At 47.9% G+C, this 21,099-nt stretch overlaps 1 protein-coding gene across 2 annotated transcripts; it reads right to left on the bottom strand.

The window, feature by feature from the left end:
• Nucleotides 1-1,125: 1,125 nt before the first annotated feature.
• INHBC (inhibin subunit beta C) lies at nucleotides 1,126-20,788 on the bottom strand. Of its 2 annotated transcripts, XM_077954661.1 has the most exons (3): nucleotides 20,243-20,753; nucleotides 17,302-17,397; nucleotides 1,909-4,140 (listed from the first exon to the last, which is right to left on the bottom strand). In XM_077954661.1, exons 1-3 carry the CDS (start codon nucleotides 20,553-20,555, stop codon nucleotides 3,395-3,397), a joined length of 1,155 nt encoding a protein of 384 aa, XP_077810787.1. In that variant the 5' UTR covers nucleotides 20,556-20,753; the 3' UTR covers nucleotides 1,909-3,394. The 2 variants fall into 2 exon arrangements, with proteins under 2 accessions (XP_001115940.1, XP_077810787.1); XM_001115940.5 differs by lacking the exon at nucleotides 17,302-17,397 and having other exon boundaries at nucleotides 1,126-4,140; nucleotides 20,243-20,788.
• Between the last annotated feature and the right edge of the window lie 311 nt (nucleotides 20,789-21,099).

Here is a 21,099-nt window from a genome sequence, read left to right as displayed (position 1 = left end):
TACTTGGAGGGCTGGGCCCCAGTACCACCAGTGTCCACCATGTGGCAGTGCCGTGCCTCTGGACAGCAGCTGGCTTGTAGCTGGCTGGAGCTTCCCAGGGACAGGGAAGGGGCAGCTCTGGGAAATGCAGCAATGAAGAGTGCTCCTTGACCTCTCCCTCTGGGGACCCTGCCTCACCCACAAGAGACAGGGACACGCTGGTTCCTCTGTTCTTTCCCCATCACACTGCCAGAGAAGAGAGACTGTCTCCAGGATCCACATCACTGCTACCTTTGGTTTTGGACTTCCTCACACAAACACGTGTCAATGGAGCTTGGTGATGTACCAGGCTTTTCCTAGAACCTCAGGGCACTATTTGGTGGGGGTGGAGTGGGGTGGGGGCGCACTGAGACACTTAGATCCTCCTGTCCACCCTTCATTTCTCCCCACGTTCTGAAACACATTCAAGAGCTCTGTCCAGTGTTCTCCTCAGCTCCCAACTCCCATTCTGTTGGTCGGGCTGGTAAATGACAGCCCTCTACCCCCTCTGGTCTGGAACATCGGGTCGGCAAAGCGGAGGTATCTATCCATGGTGGTGCCTCAGAAAGCTTACCTGTTGGTATCAGTAGGCAGTCGGGGAAGTGACAAGAAGTGGCTGCAGGAGTCACTGACCCCATCTCTCCCCACCCTCACTGTCAAGTGCCCCCAATTTCCAGCTCTTCCCACCTCCTTGCTGCTGCGCCTGGCTTGGCCCTACCTCCCCACTGACACTTACGTCAGAGCTCAGCTATAAATACGCTTTTAGCATCTTAGTCACTTTTCCCAAGAAGTGCTCCTGGGTTATAAATACCCCAGCCATCTGCCTCACTGCCTGCCCTACCACCAACCTGGTTGGGGGCTGGGGGATAGCGATAGGCTTGGGGGTGAGTAAGGAAGTAGAAGACAGGCTTGGGGGTGAGTAAGGAAGTAGAAGACAGGCTTGGGGGTGGGTAAGGAAGTAGAATAAGCGAAACGGGAGTGGTTATCTTGCTCAAATGAGAAGAGCCTGAAGGAGTCCAGAGGTAGGAGCTAGGAAGCTCTAGGAGAAAATGTTTGAAGGAGGCAGACCCACTCTTTCCCCTTTTTACAAAAGGCAGAGCCAAAACAGAAAGGGAATAATGATCCTGTTTTTATTTAAAAGTAGGCTATTTTGGGCGCAGTGGGTGGCTCACACCTGTAATCCCAGCACTTTGGGAGGCCGAGACGGGCGAATCATGAGGTCAGGAGATTAAGACCATCCTGGCTAATGCGGTGAAATCCCATCTCTACTAAAAACACAAAAAAATTAGCCGGGCGTGGTGACGGGCACCTGTAGTCCCAGCTACTCGGGAGGCTGAGGCAGGAGAATGGCGTCAACCCGGGAGGCGGAGCTTTCAGTGAGCCGAGATTGCGCCACTGCACTCCAACCTGGGTGACAGAGTGAGACTCCGTCGCAAAAAAAAAAAAAAAAAAAAAAAAAGGAGGCTATTTTGTTCATCATGGATTTTTTGCATTAATTTTGACTTTTAAAAAATTGCATTAAAGTCCTATCTTGATTAATAAATTTTTCACCAGCCCCTTAAAATTTAGCACCCCCGCCAGGTGAATGACTCACTTTGCCTTATCCCAGTCTTGGCCCTGGGAACTAAGCTGTAGTTGGGAAGGAGGTTAGATCTGGGGGCCGGGGGTGTGTGGGGGAGACACCAGAAGGCCTCCTTAGATTCTCTTTAGGTGAAGGTCTCCTGAAGTCAAAGGTGGAATAACATCCATGGGTTGCTCAGGAAGCCCTTGAGCTCAGATTTACAGTCCCCCAGGCAGTCCTTTTCAGACTTTCTCCTCTAGGGTTCCTATTTCAGGGACCTCTTACCCTCATAGGAGGGGGTTATAAGCTGAGCAAACACAGACATCACATTTACCAAAGAACACATGGGTTTTGCGCAAACTCGGCCTTGGGTTGCAGACAATATCGACCTCGTGGTTCAGGACTCTCCAGCCAAAGGGAGGAGATGTGGGGGAGGAAGGGCAAAGGTCTAAAAAAGACCCAGTCTCAGAGCAAATGCCACCCTCTCCTCATCCAGGCCTTCCTCTTCTCCCTGTCCCACTCCAGCAGCCCTTGCCTATTCCAGATTCCAGGCAGGATTCCTGGGTGGAGCACTGGGGGCGGGTGAAAGAAAGGCAAGTCAGAGGTCCTGACGGGCAGCTCTGAGCGTGCCTCTGCCTCCCACACTTGCGTGCCCACAGCTGGTCAGTTTACTGGGTGACTAAGTGTCGGTGCCTAAGAAAGAAAAGGCATAAAGTGTGAGATGGATACAATAGCTCAGTCCTGAGGAGACCATGTGAAGAGAGAGCAGAGTAGGCAGACTACAGCATAGGCAGGCAGGTTCTGTGTCATCTGGGGTGCCAGTTAGGGCCCTTGTAGGAGATAGAGGACCATTCAGCTGTCTGGTTTTGCTTCATCAAGAGAACTTAGTGAAGGAATTATTTACAGAGGTATAGGCAGAGTTAAGGGAACCAGTAAGAGATGTTGAGGGCCCAGGGACTAGCAAGATAGAAAGCCTTTAGGACCCCCTAGTGTTGAAACAGTGATAGCAGAATGTGGGCAGAGTTGGGGCCATGGAAGTGGGTAGCCAGGCTACTAGTGTAGGGACACAGAATAGCCACAGTTACAGAGAACCATGGCACCTATGCAGAGAGGGAGCAGGGATAAGAAATGCCCTGACCTCAGCAGGAAGCCAGAGGGCAGGGGAGCTCAGGTGATTGAGCTCAGGCAAGTCAGCCCTTAAGGGCACAGAGAAAGGCAGAGAAGGACAAAAAATGGATGAGGGTACGCAAAGAGACCTTTAGCAGTTCACCTGGACAAGAAAGAAGGAAAGGGGCTCACAACAAAGAGGAGGGTACGTAAGCCTCTATTTTGGGCAGCAGTGATCTAAACTTTGGTGAATCCAAAGAAGGGGCTCTCTGGAGATCCACAAAAATCGGGGAAAGGGGCTGTGTCAACTCATCTTGGAGTGGGGACCATCGAGTGGAAAGGACAGGAAGGCATAGTGGGTTATGGGGTCAATTAAAGGTGAGATAAGGGTGTCTTTGCCTGGGAACCATATGGCCTTGCTCATCGTTGGAGATGGGTCTGAGTCCCTGGAGTCGGGGTTAAGCACGTGAGGCTAGCGGGATGGACCATGCCCTAGGAAAGAGGGTAGTGGTCAGGAAGATGGTACAGTGACTCTTTTTAGATGAAGGTTTCTTCAAGTCAAAGGTGGGGTAATTTCCATAAGATGCTCAGGAAGAGGGAGTCCACATTCTGGACAGAGAATGAGGTCATTCCCTCCTCTCAAGGAAGTGCACTTCTGTGGGGGAGTGTTTTCCCACACCCCCTTGGGCTGCCCATACTACACATAGACTAACTGCACCCGCAGGCCTCTACTACCATGTCAGGTATGTCAGTCTTGACAATGTTGCTGTCCCTGTCATAGTAGAGCAGAGACAGGGGGCGCCGGGCTGTGGGTACACAGCATGAGCCCCCTCCAGTGGTGCCTGCAGCTGTGTTGGCCTTAAGAAGATTGAGCACTGCAGTGTGAAAGGAGGCCGCAATTCCAGGCATGCCGGCTACATGTAGTGGGCACTGCCCTATGCAGAAGTTCATGGCGTAGCCCTCAGGCTGGATGATCCAGTCGTGCCAGCCAATCTCACGGAAGTCCACAAAAAACTCTTGTCGACAGCACATCCTGGACCCTTCTTGGCAGTCGATGCCTCGTCGATGAATCCGGTGTTTGCCCCCAACTCTCACCCGGGCTGCCACAAAAGGCCTATGGGCAGCTCCACCCAGGATGACTGAGCTCTGGGCTACCTGGCCTTCAGGTACCAGCTCCAGGGTCAGGTGCCCCTGGCTATAGGCAGCTTGAGCTTCAGGCCCCAGGAGGAGTTGATGCCAGCCACTGGCATCCACCTCTAGCAGGTACTGAGTAGCCAAGGTGAGGTTGGTATTATGTGGACCCAGCACAAGGACCCTCACTTTCAAGGTCCAAGTGGTATTGGAAGGGAGCTGCACAAAGAACATGAGACTAGCCTGCTGGACCTCCCTGTCACCAGCAGTTCTATCAGAGGAGAAGTGAAAATCAAGACGAGTCTTGTTGATGGTGGAGAGGCCTGTGGACATAAGAAGCGCCAGTCATTGCGGCCTTCTGAGTGTCACTTCTACCAACTATTTCTCTATACTCAGCATTCTTTTTTTTTTTTTTTTTTTTTTTTTGAGACGGAGTCTCGCGCTGTCACCCAGGCTGGAGTGCAGTGGCCGGATCTCAGCTCACTGCAAGCTCCGCCTCCCGGGTTCACGCCATTCTCCTGCCTCAGCCTCCCGAGTAGCTGGGACTACAGGCGCCTGCCACCTCGCCCGGCTAGTTTTTTGTATTTTTTAGTAGAGACGGGGTTTCACCGTGTTAACCAGGATGGTCTCGATCTCCCGACCTCGTGATCCGCCCGTCTCGGCCTCCCAAAGTGCTGGGATTACAGGCTTGAGCCACCGCGCCCGGCCTACTCAGCATTCTTGAGCTGTCTATAGCACTTGGCATTTGCTACAGTTTAAACATTTCCTCCAAATTTCGTGTGCTGGAAACTGGATCCCCAATGCAGTGGTGTTGGGAAGTGGGGCCTAATGGGAGGTGTTTGGGTCATGGGAACACCACCTTCATGAATGGATTAATGCCCTTATCTTGGGAATGGGTTTCTTATAAAAGGATAAGTTTAATTCTCCTCAGCCCCACCCTCTCTTTGCCCTTCTGCCATGGAATAACACAGTGAGAAGCAAGAAGGCCCTCACCAGATGCCAGCCCCTTGATCTTGGACTTCCCAGCCACCATAATGATGAGTTAATACATTTCTGCTCATTATAAATGACCTAGTCTGTGGTATTCTGTTATACCAGCACAAAATGGACTAAGACAGCACTGTTGACAATCCTTTCCTTCCTGAAAATCTTTTCTCTCTTGGCTTCCATGACACAACTCTGTTATAATTCTTCCCTGGTTTTCTTTGCTGGCTTTTCTTTCTCTGACCATCCCTTCAATATCAGAGTTTTCCAAGGTCTGTCTTGGACTTCCATTTCCTTCCAGTTCACATTAAGGTAGCTCTTAATTAGACTCATGGTCAAGCAACACAATTTTTTTTTTTTTTTAGATGGAGTCTCACTCTGTCGCCTAGGCTGGAGTGCAGTCATGTGATCTCAGGCTGGTCTTGAACTCCTGACCTCATAATCGACCCGCCTTGGCCTCTGAAAGTGCTGGGATTACAGGCATGAGCCACCACGCCCAGCCAAGCAACACAATTTTTATGTTGGTGATTCCCAAAACTGTATGCCCAGACCAGACCATTTTGCATATTTGGACTGGACATATAGATTTGGAAATCACCAAGCTTCAAGGCCTAGATTTCTAACTACTTACTTATGTCACATGAATGTCCTGACAGCACATTTAAAATCAATTGGTCCTAGATCTAGGTGTAGTAGTGCATGCCTGTAATCCCAGCTACTTGGGAGACCGAGGTAGGAGGATTCCATGAGCCAAGGAGTTCAAGACCAGCCTGGGCAACATGGCAAGACCCCATCTTATAAATATATATGTGTGTGTATGTATATATGTATGTGTGTATATGTATATATGTGTGCATACATATATACAAACACAAGCACACACACATATATAATATATATATAATATATATATTATATATATATTTTTTTGAGACAGAGTCTCGCTCTGTCGCCCAGGCTAGAGTGCAGTGGCATGATCTCAGCTCACTGCAAGCTCCGCCTCCTGGGTTCACGCCATTTTCCTGCCTCAGCCTCCTGAGTAGCTGGGACTACAGGCACCCTCCACTATGCCCGCCTAATTTTTTGTATTTTTAGTAGAGATGGGGTTTCACTGTGTTAGCCAGGGTGGTCTCGATCTCCTGACCTTGTGATCTGCCTGCCTCGGCCTCCCAAAGTGCTAGGATTACAGGCATGAGCCATCATGCTCGGCCTTTGTTTTTTTTTTTTAGATGGAGTTTTGTTCTTGTTGCCCAGGCTGGAGCGCAATGGTGCAGTCTCAGCTCATTGCAACCTCCACCTCTCGGGTTCAAGCGATTCTCCTGCCTCAGCCTCCCGAGTAGCTGCACCAGCTAATTTTGTATTTTTAGTAGAGACAGGGTTTCTTCATGTTGGTCAGGCTGGTCTCGAACTCCTGACCTCAGGTGATTCGCCCTCCTCAGCCTCCCAAAGTGCTGGGATTACAGGCGTGAGCCATTGCGCCTGGCCAGTATGTATATATATATTTTTTAATCAATTTTTCTCAATCTGAAAAATCATTATTTTCCTTCCTATATACCCCCTTTCCATTCTTGGTGGTGCCACTACCCTCCTTATCACCTGTAAAAACTCTATGATCAGCCGGGTGCGGTGGGTGGCTCACGTCTGTAATCCTAGCACTTTGGGAGGCCGAGGCAGTTGGATCACCTGAGGTCAGGAGTTTGAGACAAGCCTGGCCAAGATGGTGAAACCCCATCTCTACTAAAAATACAAAAATTAGCCAAGCATGGTGGTGGGCGCCTGTAATCCCAGCTACTTGGGAGGCTAAGGCAGGAGAATCGCTTGAACCTGGGAGGCAGAGGTTGCAGTGAGCCGAGATCACACCATTGCACTCCATCTTGAGTGACAGAGCAAGGCTCTGCTTAAAAACAAACAAACAAACAAACAAACAACTCTATTATTACTTTCTTCACTCCCCATATACCTTATCTCACCAGAATTGTTCTAATGTCTGCACATTTCTTTATATCCCTATTACTACTGCCCAGTTGCCTCTTATCATCCCTCACCTTCCTTACTGAACATCTTAGTTGGTTTCTATTCTCTCCACTCTACAGAAATTGCACGTGTCAAGATCACCAACACCTTCCACAGCAAATCTATCCATTTATATTCATCTGACTTGGCCTTTAAGTAGTGTTTGACACAGTTAACCACTCCCTCCTTCTTATATATTTTCTTCTCCTGGCTTTTATAACACTAGCCACTCTATCTTTTTCTCCTCTATTGACAGCTCCTCTTTGTTGGCCTAACCCCTTTAAATGTTGGAAGTCAGGCCAGGCGTGGTGGCTTACACCTGTAATCCCAGAACTTTGGGAGACTGAGGTGGATGGATTGCTTGAGTCCAGGAGTTTGAGATCAGTGAGATCAGCCTGGGCAACTTGGCAAAACTCTGTCTCTACAAAAAATACAAAATTACCCAGGTGTGGTAGTGTACACCTGTAGTCCCAGCTACTAGGGAGGGCTAAGGTGGAAGGATTGCTTGACCCTGGGAGATCAAAGCTATAGTGAGACATTAACGTACCACTGCACTCCAGGCTGGGCAACAAAGTGAGAACCTGTCTTAAATCAATCAATGAATTAATTAAGTCCTAAGCTCCCTCCTCTTCTCTATCTATACCCTCTCCCAGAATGATCATCCATTCCATGGCTTTCAATTCCACCTATATGCAGATCACTTCCAAATGTATATCTCTGGTCCTGACCTCTCCCTGAACCCTAGCCTTGCATGTCCAAGTGCCTATCTGATACTTGACTTGGACATCCAATAATATTTCAATCTCTTCTTTTTTGTAATTAAAAAAATTTTTTAGGCTGGGTGTGGTGGCTCACGCCTGTAATCCCAGCACTTTGGGAGGCCAAGGTGGGTGGATCACCTGAGGTCAGGAGTTTAAGACCAGCCTGACCAACATGGCAAAACCCTGTCTCTACTAAAAATACAAAAAATTAGGCCGGATGCGGTGGCTCAGGCCTGTAATCCCAGCACTTTGGGAGGCTGACGCAGGAGGATCAGTTGAGGTCAGGAGTTCGATACCAGCCTGGCCAACATGGTGAAACCCTGTCTCTACTAAAAATACAAAAAATCAGCCGGGATTCCCAGCTACTCGGGAGGCTGAGGCAGGAGAATCGCTTGAACCCAGGAGGCGGAGGTTACAGTGAGCTGACATTGCGCCGCTGCACTCCACCCTGGGCAACACAGCGAGACTCTGTCTCAAAAAAAAAAAAAAAAAACCCACCAAAAATTAGCCAGTCATGGTGCAGGCATCTATAATCCCAGCTACTTGGAAGGCTGAGGCAGGAGAATCGCTTGAACCTGGGAGGCGGAAGTTGCAGTGAGATGAGATCGTACCATTGCACTCTAGCCTGGATGACAGAGCGAGATTCTGTCTCCAAAAAAAAAAAAAAAAATTTACTTGGAGTTGGGGGCGATTCTCACTATGCTATCCAGGTTGGTCTTGAACTCCTGGCCTTAAGTGATCCTCTCACCTCAGCCTGAGATCACAAACATGAGTCAATGGGCCCAACCTCAATCCTGTACAAGGAAGTCTAAATGTATCCCTCCAACCCAAACCTGTCCCTTCTCCAAACTTCTCCTCTGTAAATGCATTGCTTAAGGCAAAATCTTGATCGTGTTTATCCCCTACTTTGAAATTATCTGAAAGTTTTCTCAACTCTACTTCTAATTCATAATACAATTTCACTTCTCCCCACCTCCTCTACTACACATTAGTCCAACTCACAACCATCTTTTTCTTTAACTATAGCTTTCGTTCACTCAAGTGATTCACTCTTGCCCTCCAAACCGTTCTCCAAATATCAGTCAGTGATCTTCTTATAAATCTGATTAGTTTTATCTTCTCAGCTTAAAACACTTCGAAGTCTTCCCCTTGCTCTTTGGATAAAATCTAAACTCCTTGAAATAGAAAACTTGTTTGACACTTAACTACTACATTCTGCCTATACGGGCCTTTTTCTGTTCCTCAGATTCACCAAACATAAAGCCATCTCACAGCCTTTACACTTGCTAGTCCCTTTCCCTGGAACGTCTTTCCAAGATCTTTGAATGACTGATTTCTTTTTGGCATTCAGTTCAGATGTCTCCTCCTCAGAAAGGCTTCAGGCTTCCTTCCTAATCTATCTAAAGCAGCCTTCAGCCAGGCGTGGTGGCACGTGCCTGTAATCATAGCACTATGGGAGGTCAAGGTGGGAGGACTGCTTGAGGCCAGGAGTTTGAGACCAACTGGGCAACATAGTGAGATCCTGTCTCTACAATAAGTAAAAAAATATATAAATAAATAAATAATAGCTGGGCATGGAGCAACACACCTGTAATCCCAGCTACTTGGGAGAATCACTTGAACCCAGGAGGTCAAAACTGCAGTGAGCCAAGATCATGCCACTGCATTCTAGCCTGGGCAACAGAGCGAGACTGTCTCAAAAATAAAATAAAATGAAATAAAATAAAATAAAACGTAATAAAATAAAATAAAATAAAAGTAGCCTTCAATTCTACCTCCATCTCTCTAATACATCATCCTGCTTAATTGTTTGCATAGCCATTATCATGCTCTGTAATCAGTGTGGTTCTTTTTTTTTCTGAGACAGAGTCTTGCTCTGTCACCCAAGCTAGATTGCAGTGGCGCGATCTTGGCTCACTGCAACCTCCACCTCCTCGGTTCAAGCAATTCTCCTGCCTCAGCCTCCCGAGTAGCTGTGATTACAGGCATGCACCACCACGCCCTGCTAATTTTTGTATTTTTAGTAAAGACGGGATTTTGCCATGTTGGCCAGGCCGCTCCCGAACTCCTGACCTTGTGATCCTTCTGCCTTGGCCTCCCAAAGTGCTGGGATTACAGGCATGAGCCACCAAGCCCGGTCCAGTGTGGTTCTTCGTGCATTTGTTTACTAAGAACTTCTCCTACCCCTCCTTCTTCCCTGCAGCTAGAATGTAAGCTCCATGAAAACAGCAGTTGTGCCTGTATGGTTCACCATTGTATCCCTAGTACTTGGTATTTAGTAAGCACTCAATAAACACTTGTTGAGACCAGGTGTGGTGGGCTCACACCTGTAATCCCTGCACTTTGGGAGGCCGACATGGGTGGATCACTTGAGGTCATGAGGTCATGAATTTGAGATCAGCCTGGCCAACATGGTGAAACTCCGTTTCTACTAAACATACAAAAATTAGCTGAGTGTGGTGGCATGCACCTGAAGTCCCAGCTACTCAGGAGGCTGAGGCAGGAGAATTGCTTGAACTCGGGAGGCAAAGGTTGCAGTGAGCAGAGATCACACCACTGCACTCCAGCCTGGGTGACAGAGCCAGACTCCATCTCAAAAACAAACAAACAAACAAACAGAATACTTGTTGAATGGTCTTTCATTTCTTTAATTCTTTTATGTTAACATCAGAATTCTTTTCTCAAAACACGGATGGATCATAAAATTCATGGTCTCAAAAACCTTATTAGTTAATAAAGTCCTAACTCTTTTAGGACGCAGTTAAATACCCATTGTAATTTGGCCTTAGCTACTTTTTTTTTTTTAAGTAAAAAATGCTTTATGAGGCCAGGTGTGGTGGCTCATGCCTGTAATCCCAGCACTTTGGGAGGCCGAGGCAGGCAGATCACCTGAGGTCGGGAGTTCCAGATAAGCCTGACTAACGTGGAGAAACCCCATCTCTACTAAAAATACAAAATTGACTGGGTGTGGTGGCACATGCCTGTAATCCCAGCTACTCCGGAGGCTGAGGCAGGAGAATTGCTTGAACCCGGAGGCGGAGGCTGCAGTGAACTGAGATCGCGCCATTGCACTCCACCCTGGACAAGAGTGAAACTCTGTCTCAAAAAAAGAAAAAAAAAATTAGGCCGGGCGCGGTGGCTCAAGCCTGTAATCCCAGCACTTTGGGTGGCCGAGACGGGCGGATCACGAGGTCAGGAGATCGAGACCATCCTGGCAAACACGGTGAAACCCCGTCTCTATTAAATACAAAAAATTAGCCGGGCGAGGTGGCGGGCGCCTGTAGTCCCAGCTACTTGGGAGGCTGAGGCCGGAGAATGGCGTGAGGCCGGAGAATGGCGTGAACCCGGGAGGCGGAGCTTGCAGTGAGCTGAGATCTGGCCACTGCACTCCAGCCTGGGTGACAGAGCGAGACTCCGTCTCAAAAAAAAAAAAAAAAAAAAAAAAAAAAAAAAAAAAATTAGCTGGGCATAGTGGCATGCCCCTGTAGTCCCAGCTACTCGGTAGGCTGAGGCAGGAGAATCACTTGAACCAGGGTGGCGGAGGTTGCAGTGAGCCAAGGTCGCGCCACTGCACTCCAGCATGGCAACAGAGCAAGACTCTGTCTCAAAAAAAAAAACAAGGGCCGGGCGCGGTGGCTCAAGCCTGTAATCCCAGCACTTTGGGAGGCCGAGACGGGCGGATCACGAGGTCAGGAGATCGAGACCATCCTGGCTAACACGGTGAAACCCCGTCTCTATTAAAAATTAGAAAAAAAGGCCGGGCGCGGTGGCTCAAGCCTGTAATCCCAGCACTTTGGGAGGCCGAGACGGGCGGATCACGAGGTCAGGAGATCGAGACCATCCTGGCTAACACGGTGAAACCCCGTCTCTACTAAAAAATACAAAAACTAGCCGGGCGAGGTGGCGGGCGCCTGTAGTCCCAGCTACTCGGGAGGCTGAGGCAGGAGAATGGCGGGAACCCGGGAGGCGGAGCTTGCAGTGAGCCGAGATCGCGCCACTGCACTCCAGCCTGGGCCACAGAGCGAGACTCCGTCTCAAAAAAAAAAAAAAAAAAAAAAAAAAAAACACACACACACACACACACACAAAAACAAAAACAGTGCTTTATTATGGGAAGTCAACTGATACTCTCATGGGCTCAAAAGGCAGGATATGAAGTTCAACTAGGCTTCATGTAAATTAGAAAGTCAGGAATAAGGTTCTTTTTATTTTTTGAGATGGAGTATCACTCTGTCGCCTGGGCTGGAGTGCAGTGGCGCAATCTTGGCTCACTGCAACTTCCGCCTCCTGGGTTCAAGCGATTCTCCTGCCTCAGCCTCCCAAGTAGCTGGGATTAGAGGCACCTGCCACCACGCCCAGCTAATTTTTTGTATCTTTAGTAGAGACAGGGTTTCCCCATGTTGGCCAGGCTGGTCTTGAACTCCTGACCTTAGGTGATCCGCCCGTCTCAGCTTCCCAAAGTACTGGAATTATAGGTGTGAGCCACCGTGCCCAGCAGGAATAATGCTGTTCTTGACAGCTCTCAGAGCCAACAAGATCTCTCTCATCTCTCTCTCTCTCTCTCTCTCTCGATAAGTCAATTCCACTCTCCTCTCTCTGTGGGTCTACTACTTCTACCTCCTTGTCAGCTTCCTCAGGTACCAAAATTGTGGCCCAGGTCCCAAGTCTACAGGACCTTTTGCTCAGCTCCTCCTAAGTGAGCAGATCTTCCAGTGTCCCAATTCCAAAATCCTAATAGAGTCTGACTGGCCCAACGAATCTTTTTCTTGCTAGGTCACAAAGCACCCTGCAGTTAGTACCTTTTAAGTCACTCCAGTTATGGCAGGCAAACACAAGACCAACAGGGGCTGTAGTAGACTATTACATGGTTGGCCCCAACGGTCAACACCTCCCAATATTCACGGCTTTGTGCAGTCCCTTTCCATATTAATTCTGGGCTTAGTCATGTGACATGATTTGGGCACTGAGACATTAGCAAGCATGGTGTTTATTGAGCACTTACATATTGAGGCATTCCACTCTTGGAAGCCAGCTACAGTGATTTAAAGGAAGGTGAGCTAGACTACTAAATTATGAGAAGTCATGTGGAGAGAGACTTTGGAGATTAGAGACCATCTCACAGGTTCCAGTCCCATCCGAGTCCCCAGCTGAATGCAGTTGCATGGGAGACCTTAGCTACACCACATGGAGCAGAAGAACTGTCCAGATAAGCACAGTCAAGCCACAGAATCATGCGAGTGGCCGGGGGCAGTGGCTCATGCTTGTAATCCCAGGGTTATAAGCTTTGGGAGGCTGAGGTGGGTGGATCACTTGAAGTCAGTAGTTCAAGGCCAGCCTGTCCAACATGGTGAAACCCTGTCTCTACCAAAAATACAAAAAGAGCCAGGCATGGTGGTGGGCACCAATAATCCCAACTACTCGGGAGGCTGAGGGAAGAGAATCTCTTGAACCCTGGAGACGGAGGTTGCAGTGACCCAAGATTGCGCCACTGCACTCCAGCCTGGGCAACAGAGTGAGACTCCATCTCAAAAAAAAAAAAAAAAAAAAAAGAATCATGAGAAATAATGAATATGTTGTTTTAAGCCTCTATGTTTTGGTTTTTGAGACGGAGTTTCACTCTTATTGCCCAGGCTGGAGTGCAATGGCACGAACTTGGCTCACTGCAACCTCTACCTCCCGGGTTCAAGCGATTCTCCTGCCTGAGGCTCCCGAGTAGCTAGGATTACAGACATGCACCACCACACCTGGCTAATTTTTTGTATTTTTAGTAGAGATGGGTTTCTCCATGTTGGTCAGGCTGATTTTGAACTCCTGACCTCAGGTGATCCACCCGCCTTGGCCTCCCAAAGTGCTAGAATTACAGGTGTGAGCCACCGCGCCCTGCACATCCAGCTATTTTTGTATTTTTAGTAGAGATGGGGTTTTTCCATGTTGGTCAGGCTGGTCTCGAACTCCTGACCTCAAGTGATCTGCCTGCCTCAGCCTCCCAAAGTGCTGGCATTAGAGGCATGAGCCACAGCACCCGGCTTTTTTTTTTTAATTTTTTTAATAAGAAACATCTTGCTATGTTGACCAGGCTGGTCTCAAACTCCTGCCCTCAAGTGATCCTCCCACCCTGGCCTCCCAAAGTGCCAGGATTACAGGCATGAGCCACTGTGCTTGGTCAGTTGCACTGGCTTCGGGAATGAGTGGCAGGGAGAAGTTAGAAGGATAGGGAAGAAACTGTTAGTAAAGGAAGAACAGTGAGGAAATTGCTATTGGAAGCTGAAAAAAGGGGAACTTGTATTGTGTATTGGCTCTCACCTGTGGTAACTTAGAAGCCAGGAAAGCTATCTAACAAAGTTGTGAATTTAGCTAATGGTATTTCCAGGCAGAATGCTGAAAATGCCAACTGGTATATTTTAGTTGCCTAAGATAAGGCATTTCGGGAGAGTGATGAACTAAAAAAGGAACCACGGCTGGGTGTGGTGGCTAACACCTGTAATCCCGGCACTTTGGGAGGCCGAGGTAGGCAGATCACAAAGTCAAGAGTTTGAGACCATCCTGGCTAACACGGTGAAAACCCATTTCTACTAAAAATACAAAAATTAGCTGGGTGTGGTGGTGTGCATCTGTAGTCCCAGTTACTCGGGAGGCTGAGGCAGGAGAATCGCTTGAACCCGGGAGGCAGACGTTGCAGTGAACCGAGACTGCACCACTGCACTCCAGCCTGGCGACAGAGCAAGACTCCGTCTCAAAAAAAAAAAAAAAAAAAAAAAAAAAGGCACTGTTCAATTTTCAAACAGAATTTAGAGAAAATATTTCTAAAAGCACTTGCTAAATTAAAAAATAAAACCCCGGCCGGGCGCGGTGGCTCAAGCCTGTAATCCCAGCACTTTGGGAGGCCGAGACGGGCGGATCACGAGGTCAGGAGATCGAGACCATCCTGGCTAACACGGTGAAACCCCGTCTCTACTAAAAAATACAAAAAACTAGCCGGGCGAGGTGGCGGGCAACTGTAGTCCCAGCTACTTGGGAGGCTGAGACAGGAGAATGGCATAAACCCAGGAGGCGGAGCTTGCAGTGAGCTGAGATCCGGCCACTGCACTCTAGCCTGGGCCACAAAGCGAGACTCCGTCTCAAAAAAAATAAAAAATAAAAAATAAAATAAAACCCCTTACTCTGTGTTGCTAATTTTTCAGAAAAAAAAAACAAAACGAAACCTTTTTCTTCATGTTGTACATGTAGAGGAAAGAAAAGAAACATAACAACAAAAATTCTTTTTCATTCTTCCTCTCTGACAAAAGGTTCTTAAAGTAAGAAATTACCTCAGAGCAAAAATCAAATCCAGGGTATTTCCAGTAATACAGGGACTCAGAGTGAAGATCAAAACAAATAAAGGGTCAGCTATAAAATCTTTTGTTAGCTGGTCATGGGAACACATGCCTGTAGCCCCAGCTACTCAGAGGGCTGAAGCAGGAGGATCCCTTGAGGCCAGGAGTTTGAGGCTATAATGCAATATTATTGAGGCTGCTAATAGTATAGCCACTATACTCCAGCCTAGGCAACATAGTGAGACCATCTCTAAAACACAAACCAAAAAAACTTTTTGTTTGTTAAGATCTAACATCTTTTTGAGATTTAAAATTTAAGACAATGTTCTGTTAACCCTTACAACTAGACAAATGCACTTCTAAACATCTTAAAGGTGTTATCCCATGACACAGACTTGTAGCCTAAATAAGGGTCTGTCTTGATAGAATGTGGTGCCTTCTGTGTAATTGAGTAGACTACAATTTATTATTTACAGGGTCCACAGAGTTTAAAAGAGAAGTTTAATACTGAAAGCAGCACCAGTTTGGACTAAAAGGGACAATTCAAAATAAAAAGAGGTCTTTGGGCCCCCAACTCTGGGCAGAAAGTAGGCTGAGAAAAGTACTCAGCCGCAAACATAGATCATTTCCTATTTAAAAGGAAAGACATCTCAGCAGGTAGAGTGCCAAGGGCTGAGAGGGTGAATTTGGAAGTCCAGGAGAGCAGTAGTGCACAATTGGAAATACCAGGGAGCAGAACCAGGCCCTAACTAACCAAGGGAATTCTGGATTTGGAGTGGACCTGATATTTGCCTGGCTGAATATAAGAAGCTTTACAGATCAGTGACTCCTCTGTGTCTCCTATTCTCCCACATCCCATTTTGAACAGGAGTATCTATTATGTTTATCCTGTCCCTGTCTCAGCATTGTATGTTAAGTGCGTGGGAGGTGGAGAACTTGTATTTTTAGGAGACAGAGAGTGGTATGCTGGTAAATGTTTAATAACTGGTTTCCAGGGAAAAAAATCAAAAGCCCTGATTCGTAGTCTTTGTCAATTTCTTTTGTATAAATTCTCCCACCATGACTGATTTCAAGCTGCTAATGTGACATCACTGAATCCTAAGTTGGGAGATGTTCACAATCAGCTTTCATAAGTCAGAATAAGCCAGGCGCTAGGACATCACTGAAGGCCCCTGCACCTGAAGAAATGTACCAGAGGAGCCTCACCTATATTTGCACCTAATTCAGGTGATGAGATGCTGGACTTCAAGCTTGATCCTGATGCCATAAAGGGATGAAAGTTTGTGTTTTTTTTGTTTTTTGTTTTTTTTTTGTTTGTTTGTTTTGTTTTGTTTTGAGACAGAGTCTTGCTCTGTCGCCCAGGCTGGAGTGCAGTGGCTGGATCTCAGCTCACTGCAAGCTCCGCCTCCCGGGTTTATGCCACTCTCCTGCCTCAGCCTCCCGAGTAGCTGGGACTACAGGTGCCCGCCACCTCGACCGGCTAGTTTTTTTAATGTATTTTTAGTAGAGACAGGGTTTCACCATGTTCGCCAGGATGGTCTCGATCTCCTGACCTTGTGATCCGCCCGTCTCGGCCTCCCAAAGTGCTGGGATTACAGGCTTGAGCCACCGCGCCTGGCCAAGGGATGAAAGTTTGATGGGGGTGGCTGGGAGAGGATGATTGTATTTTGCTTGTGGGAGAGATATAAATTGTTAGGGGTCAGAGGGCAGACTTCAGGAGACTGCCAGATTGGTAGTCCCCAATAAACAGTACCTCATGGCTTTCACGCCTTCATCTAGTTCTGTCTCACAGTGATTGATTCTAGGCTTGGCTACAATGACTTGCTTTGTCAATGGGATATTAGTAAGCAAGGTGTATGCAGAAGCTTGAGAATAATTTACACATTGAAATTATCCTCTTGGAATCTAGCCACCATTCTCTAAAGAAACTTGGGATAGACCATTGAATGCTAAGAGGCTTCATGGAGAGAGGCTGTTATGTTCTCTCAAAATTCATATGTTGAAATCCTAACCCCCATGTGATGGTATTAGAAAGCGGAGCCTTTGGGAGGTGATTAAGTAATGAGGGTGGAGCCCTCATTAATAGGATTAGTGTCTTTATAAAAGATTTCTAGAGAGCTGCCTTGCCCCTTTCCTCCATGGAAGGTTATCAAGAGAAGAGGACGCTCACCATAATCCCCTCATTGGCAGGCGCTAAATCTACTCTCTAGTTCCTGCTCCCTCCCACTTTAACATTCAAAGTACTTTACCTGTATTAGCCCTTTAATTCTGTCAACTATCCCATTTAACAAATGAGAGAACTATTAACCACTAGGTCAAACAGCTAATAAATGGCTGAGCAAGAATCTGAGCCCAGGCTATCTAGCTCCGGTTCAAAGCTGGGTCTTGAAACAGGCGGGGGCTGGTGCAGTACCTGTAATCCTAGCACTTTGGGGGGCCAAGGCGAGCAGATCACTTGGGGTCAGGAGTTCCAGAGCAGCCTGGCCAACATGGTGAAACCCCGTCTCTACTAAAAACACAAAAATTAGCCTGGTTTAGTGGCATTCGCCTGTAGTCCCAGATACTCGGGAGGCTGAGGCAGGAGAATGGCTTGAACCTGGGAGGTGGGGGTTGCAGTGATCTGAGATTATGCCACTGCACTCCAGCCTGGGCAACAGAATGAGACTCCATTTCAAAAAAACCACAAAAAAACAAGAGGGAATGAGGGGCCAGAAATGGGAGGGGTCTTCAGACCTAAGAAAGAGCTTGCAAAGGGCTCAGTTTGCATTTTCTTTCTTTCTCCCTTTTTGTTTTGAAAGGGAGTCTCGTTTTAATTAAATTAATTAATTTAATATTTAATTAATTAAAATTAATTAATTTAATATTTAATTAATTAAAATTAATTAATTTAATATTTAATTAATTAAAATTAATTTATTTAATATTTAATTAATTAAAATTAATTTATTTTTAATTAATTAATTTTAGAGATGGGGGTCTCTGTTGCCCAGGCTAGAGGGTAGTGATGCAAACATAGCTCAGTGTAGTCTCAAACTCCTGGGCTCAATGATCCTCCATCTCAGCCTCCCAAACAGCTGGGACTGCAGGTGCACTCCACTGCACCCAGCTAATTTTTAGGCCGGGGGCAGTGGCTCATGTCTGTAATCCTAGCATTTTGTGAGGCCGAGGCGAGTGGATTGCTTGAGCCCAAAAGTTCAAGACCAACCTGGGCAACGTGATGAAATCCTGTCTCTATAAAAAAATATACGCTGGGCATGGTGGCTCATGCCTGTAATCCCAGCACTTTGGGAGGGCGAGGCAGGCTGATCACGAAGTCAGGAGATCGAGATCATCCTGGCTAACACGGTGAAACCCTGTCTCTACTAAAAAATACATAGAAAGTAGCCAGGCATGGTGGCAGGCGCCTGTAGTCCCAGATACTAGGGAGGCTGAGGCGGAGAATGGTATGAACCTGGGAGGTGGAGCTTGCAGTGAGCCAAGATGGTACCACTGCACTCCAGCCTGGGTGACAAAGTGAGACTCCATCTCAAAAAATAAAATAAAATAGGCCGGGCGCGGTGGCTCAAGCCTGTAATCCCAGCATTTTGGGAGGCCGAGATGGGTGGATCACGAGGTCAGGAGATCGAGACCATCCTGGCTAACACAGTGAAACCCCGTCTCTACTAAAAAAATACAAAAAAACTAGCCAGGCGAGGTGGCGGGCGCCTGTAGTCCCAGCTACTTGGGAGGCTGAGGCAGGAGAATGGCCTGAACCCGGGAGGCGGAGCTTGCAGTGAGCTGAGATCCGGCCACTGCACTCCAGCAAGGGGGACAGAGTGAGACTCCGTCTCAAAAAAAAAAAAAATAAAATAAAAAAAAAAATAAATAAATAAATAAAATAAAATAAAATAAAATAAAAGTAGCCAGACATGATGGCACATACCTGTAGTCCCAGCTACTTGGGAGGCTGAGGTGGGAGGATCACTTGAACCTGGGAGGTTGAGGCTACAGTGAGCTGTGATCATAACCACTGCATTCCAGCTTGGGTGACAGAGTAAGACTCTGTCTCAAAAAAAAAAAAAAAGAAAAAAAAAGTTTTTTAAAAAGAGACACGGGCCGGGCACGGTGGCTTACGCCTGTAATCCAGCACTTTGGGAGGCCGAGGCGTGTGGATCACAAGGTCAGGAGATCGAGACCATCCTGGCTAACACAGTGAAACCCCGTCTCTACTAAAAATACAAAAAATTAGCTGGCCGTGGTGGCGGGCGTCTGTAGTCCCAGCTACTCGAGAGGCTGGGGCAGTAGAATGGCGAGTGAACCTGGGAGGCGGAGCTTGCAGTGAGCCGAGATCGCGCCACTGCACTCCAGCCTGGGCGACAGAGCGAGACTCCGTCCCCCCCCCCAAAAAAAAAGAGAGACACGGTCGCTGGGCACGGTGGCTCACTCCTGTAATCCCAGCACTTTGGGAGGCTGAGGCAGGAGGATCACGAGGTCAGGAGTTTGAGATCAGTGATCAGTTTGGCCAACACGGTGAAACCCAGTCTCCACTAAAAATATAAAAATTAGCCGAGTGTGGTGGTGGGCACCTGTAATCCCAGCTACTCGAGAGGCTGGGGCAGGAGAATTGCTTGAACCCAGGAGGTGGAGGTTGCAGTGAGCCGAGATCGCACCACTGCACTCCAGCCTGGGTAACAGAGCAAGATTCCGTCTTGGGGAAAAAAAAAAAAAAAAAGACAGGGTCTTGCTATGTTGCTCAGGCTGGTCTGGAACTACTGGCTTTAAGTGATCCTCCTGCCTTCTGAATAGCTGGGATTACAGGCACGAGCCACTGTGCCCAGCCCCTTTATCCATTTTTCTGAGTCCCATTTTGACCCTGTTCTCTGATATGGTGACCTGAGGTCTAATGAGAACATGACATATAGTGAGGTATTGTAGTCCTGGTGTTTTATTTTTTCTTCTTTTACTCAAATGAGGCATCTGGAGGAGAGGGGAAGGGAGGGGCTAGATCCTGGGGCCAAAGAAAAGAGAGACTGCTCACCTCCCAGTTGCTGTGTGCAGGCCCAGGAAGTGGATGGGCTCACACCACAGCCTGTGGGTTTGTGGGGCCTGCAGAAAGAGGAGGCAGAGGAGATGACGACAGGCAGTCTCAAAAGAAGTGAAATTTACCAGCTTTCCAGCTGCCTACTGGTCAGGTCTGAGCTACCACAGTGAGCCCCAGGGGGACGTGGGGATACCTGGGATAAGGAGATTACAGCCCATGGGGAGCAGGGGTTGGATGGTTTTTGGGGAAGGAGTCAGAGGTAAGGCTGGTGAGGAAACTTTTCCTTTCCTTGAGAAGTCAAGTTCTGGGGAAAAGCTACAGACCAGGAACCCACCTGTCTCGGCAAAGCTGATGATTTCACATTCCTGTTCCCTGTTGTCCTCCGGAAGTGCCCCCTGTGGGACCCCATGGAGGCGCTGCAGTGCAGTCCTCAAAGCAGCTCTGGACACAGGGCGGTTCAGTGTTGGGCGCTGGCTGAGGTGCAGCTTGTCCAAGATGCTTCTCTTGGCCAGATGAAGAAGCAGCTCCCGCTGGCTTTCCAGTTCCAAGGTGGGCCCTCCACATGCTGGACACTGACCACCAGCTCTGGGAGTAGCCACTGTGGTTGGAGCCAGGAGGAAAAAGGCCAGAAGCAATGAGGAGGTCATTGCTGGGGGAGGCCCTTCTTGAGCAACACAGACTCAGGGCTCAGGGTCTCAACAGCTGTGGTCTCAACTCTGTCCTGGCTGCCAGAGGCCCTGGAAGAAGTGTGTGTCCAGCTGGCATGGCTCCTTGTTGCAGGGGACAGAGCAGCAGCCAAACATCTGACTTGAAAATGAAGCCAGTTACAGGTAGAACTTGGCAGAATCTGCCAACGCATAGTCAGTGAAAGTACAGAGTGGGGGACGTGAGGAGAGGTTGGTTTGTTTAGGGAAAGACATGTCCCTGGGCCAATGTTGGGAGACAGTTGTTATCCATGTGAGCTGCCAAGCCTGGGGACAAAGGTGAGAGATTAAATTTCTCCTCAGATCACTACCCATGCTGGGAATCCTGGGGATGGGGGAAAGGCACAGATCACGGGTTTTGGGAAAGAATGTTAAAGGGAGACTCTCAAAGAAGAACGGGTCATTGGCAAGGCACTTTAGCTCACTGTCATGCATGAACAATTGAGAGTTGCATTCTTTTTTGCCTGGTGTTTCTCAAAGCCCATTC

This window comes from Macaca mulatta, chromosome 11 (genome assembly GCF_049350105.2).
Source record: "Macaca mulatta isolate MMU2019108-1 chromosome 11, T2T-MMU8v2.0, whole genome shotgun sequence".
Taxonomy (NCBI): Eukaryota; Metazoa; Chordata; class Mammalia; order Primates; family Cercopithecidae; genus Macaca; species Macaca mulatta.
Note: the sequence above shows the minus strand (reverse complement) of the source record. Positions and strands in the feature narration are given on the sequence as shown.